This window comes from Elephantulus edwardii, unplaced genomic scaffold (assembly GCF_000299155.1).
Source record: "Elephantulus edwardii isolate Elephantulus edwardi_28Jun2011 unplaced genomic scaffold, EleEdw1.0 scaffold00059, whole genome shotgun sequence".
Lineage (NCBI taxonomy): Eukaryota > Metazoa > Chordata > Mammalia > Macroscelidea > Macroscelididae > Elephantulus > Elephantulus edwardii.
In genome coordinates this window covers 8,163,572-8,165,058 of record NW_006399809.1, presented here as the reverse complement: position 1 = coordinate 8,165,058, position 1,487 = coordinate 8,163,572, and the positions used below count along the sequence as shown (strand labels likewise).

At 44.7% G+C, this 1,487-nt stretch overlaps 1 protein-coding gene across 1 annotated transcript; it reads left to right on the top strand.

Moving 5' to 3' along the window:
- Window positions 1-413: 413 nt before the first annotated feature.
- Window positions 414-874, top strand: LOC102877250 (transmembrane protein 230-like). The gene is made up of 2 exons (XM_006887588.1): window positions 414-647; window positions 734-874. Exons 1-2 carry the CDS (start codon window positions 420-422, stop codon window positions 872-874), a joined length of 369 nt encoding a protein of 122 aa, XP_006887650.1. The 5' UTR covers window positions 414-419.
- The last annotated feature ends 613 nt before the right edge of the window (window positions 875-1,487 follow it).

Sequence of the window (1,487 nt, the reverse complement as noted above, 5' to 3'; positions counted from 1 at the left end):
TTTTCTTTGTATAGGTCTTTTGTATCTCTAGTTAGGTTTACTCCCAAGTGTCTCAATTTGTGGTTGGCTATTGTAAATGGTATTGCTTTCTGCCTTTCTTGCTATACATGTCCTTCTGAGAATTGCTTTTGCTTTATCTCATATTGCACATATAATTTCTTATGCAATAAATAAAGTTAGACTAGTTCTTAGAAGGTATCATATTCCAAATGTCCAAGCTACTTTACCCTGCCATTATTTATAGGACAAATTATTCCTCCTTCCTTCAATTTTCCCCACTCTTGTTTATGTCTTTGTGTTCCAAAATTCACGGGAAGGTCTCAATTTAAAAAAAAACAAAAAACTTCAGCGCGGCTGAGCGGGGCGAGGTGGCGGGCGCCGGGTGGCGCGGCCTCGGACTGTAGCCGTGTCAACGTGTTATGATGCCGTCTCGCACCAACCTGGCTGCTGGGATTCCCAGTAGTAAAGTGAAATACTCAAGACTTTCCACAGACGATGGCTACATTGACCTTCAGTTTAAGAAAAGTCCACCTAAGATCCCTTACAAAGCCATTGCCCTTGCTACTGTGCTCTTCTTGATCGGGGCCTTTCTCATCATCATCGGCTCCCTCCTGCTGGCAGGCTACATCAGCAAAGGGTGCTTTGCTGTGTTTCGCCTATTGTAAGCAGGAGGGAAAAAAACTGTAAATCTCCCTGATAGTGTACTGCCCAAAGAAAGTGCTCTGGAAAGAAGGGGACAGACCGGGCCGTTCCCGTGCTGATCATCGGCATCCTGGTGTTTCTGCTGGGCTTCTACCACCTGCGCATAGCCTACTATGCGTCCAAAGGTTACCGGGGCTACTCCTATGACGACATCCCAGACTTCGATGACTAGCACCCACCGGGGGCCGCAGCTGAAGCGGCACGGTTGGGACCCAGTACAGTTGAAGACACTGGGCAGCAGCTCAAGCTAAGGGCTAAGGAGTTCTGTAGTTTGAAGATATTTAGCAAGATTGGGGCCGGATTGTATGGGTCTATCCCAAAGCTGTCAGCTGAGTTTCCAAGTAACTAAGTAGGACACGCCCTATTATTCATCTCCTGGCTTTGGCAAATCTTCTGACAAGTTTTCCACAGGAATCTATATCAAGGAAGAATAGTGATGTTAATAGTGTGAAGAGACATGGAAGGTCTTCTGCAGCGGAAAGTGTTCTCCCCAACCTCCTTCAAATTGAAATGTTCTTCTATACAGTCTTTAATGTCAGTTTGTTCTGTGGCAAATGGAAAAATGTATGTTTGTTTTTTTAAAGAGGGAACACAAGGTAAGCTTGTGGGATATTATATTGGTAAAAATCAAATAATGTCCCCACATCTGTTTACTCCTCTCTTCACTCACACACTTACTGAGAACAAGTGGGGATTTGTCAAACCCCGGAGCAGTTTTGAGAATGTAAACATGTACTTTGTTCACTACTCGTTCGGTTCTGATGTGCTTTCCAGAAGGTGGCTCA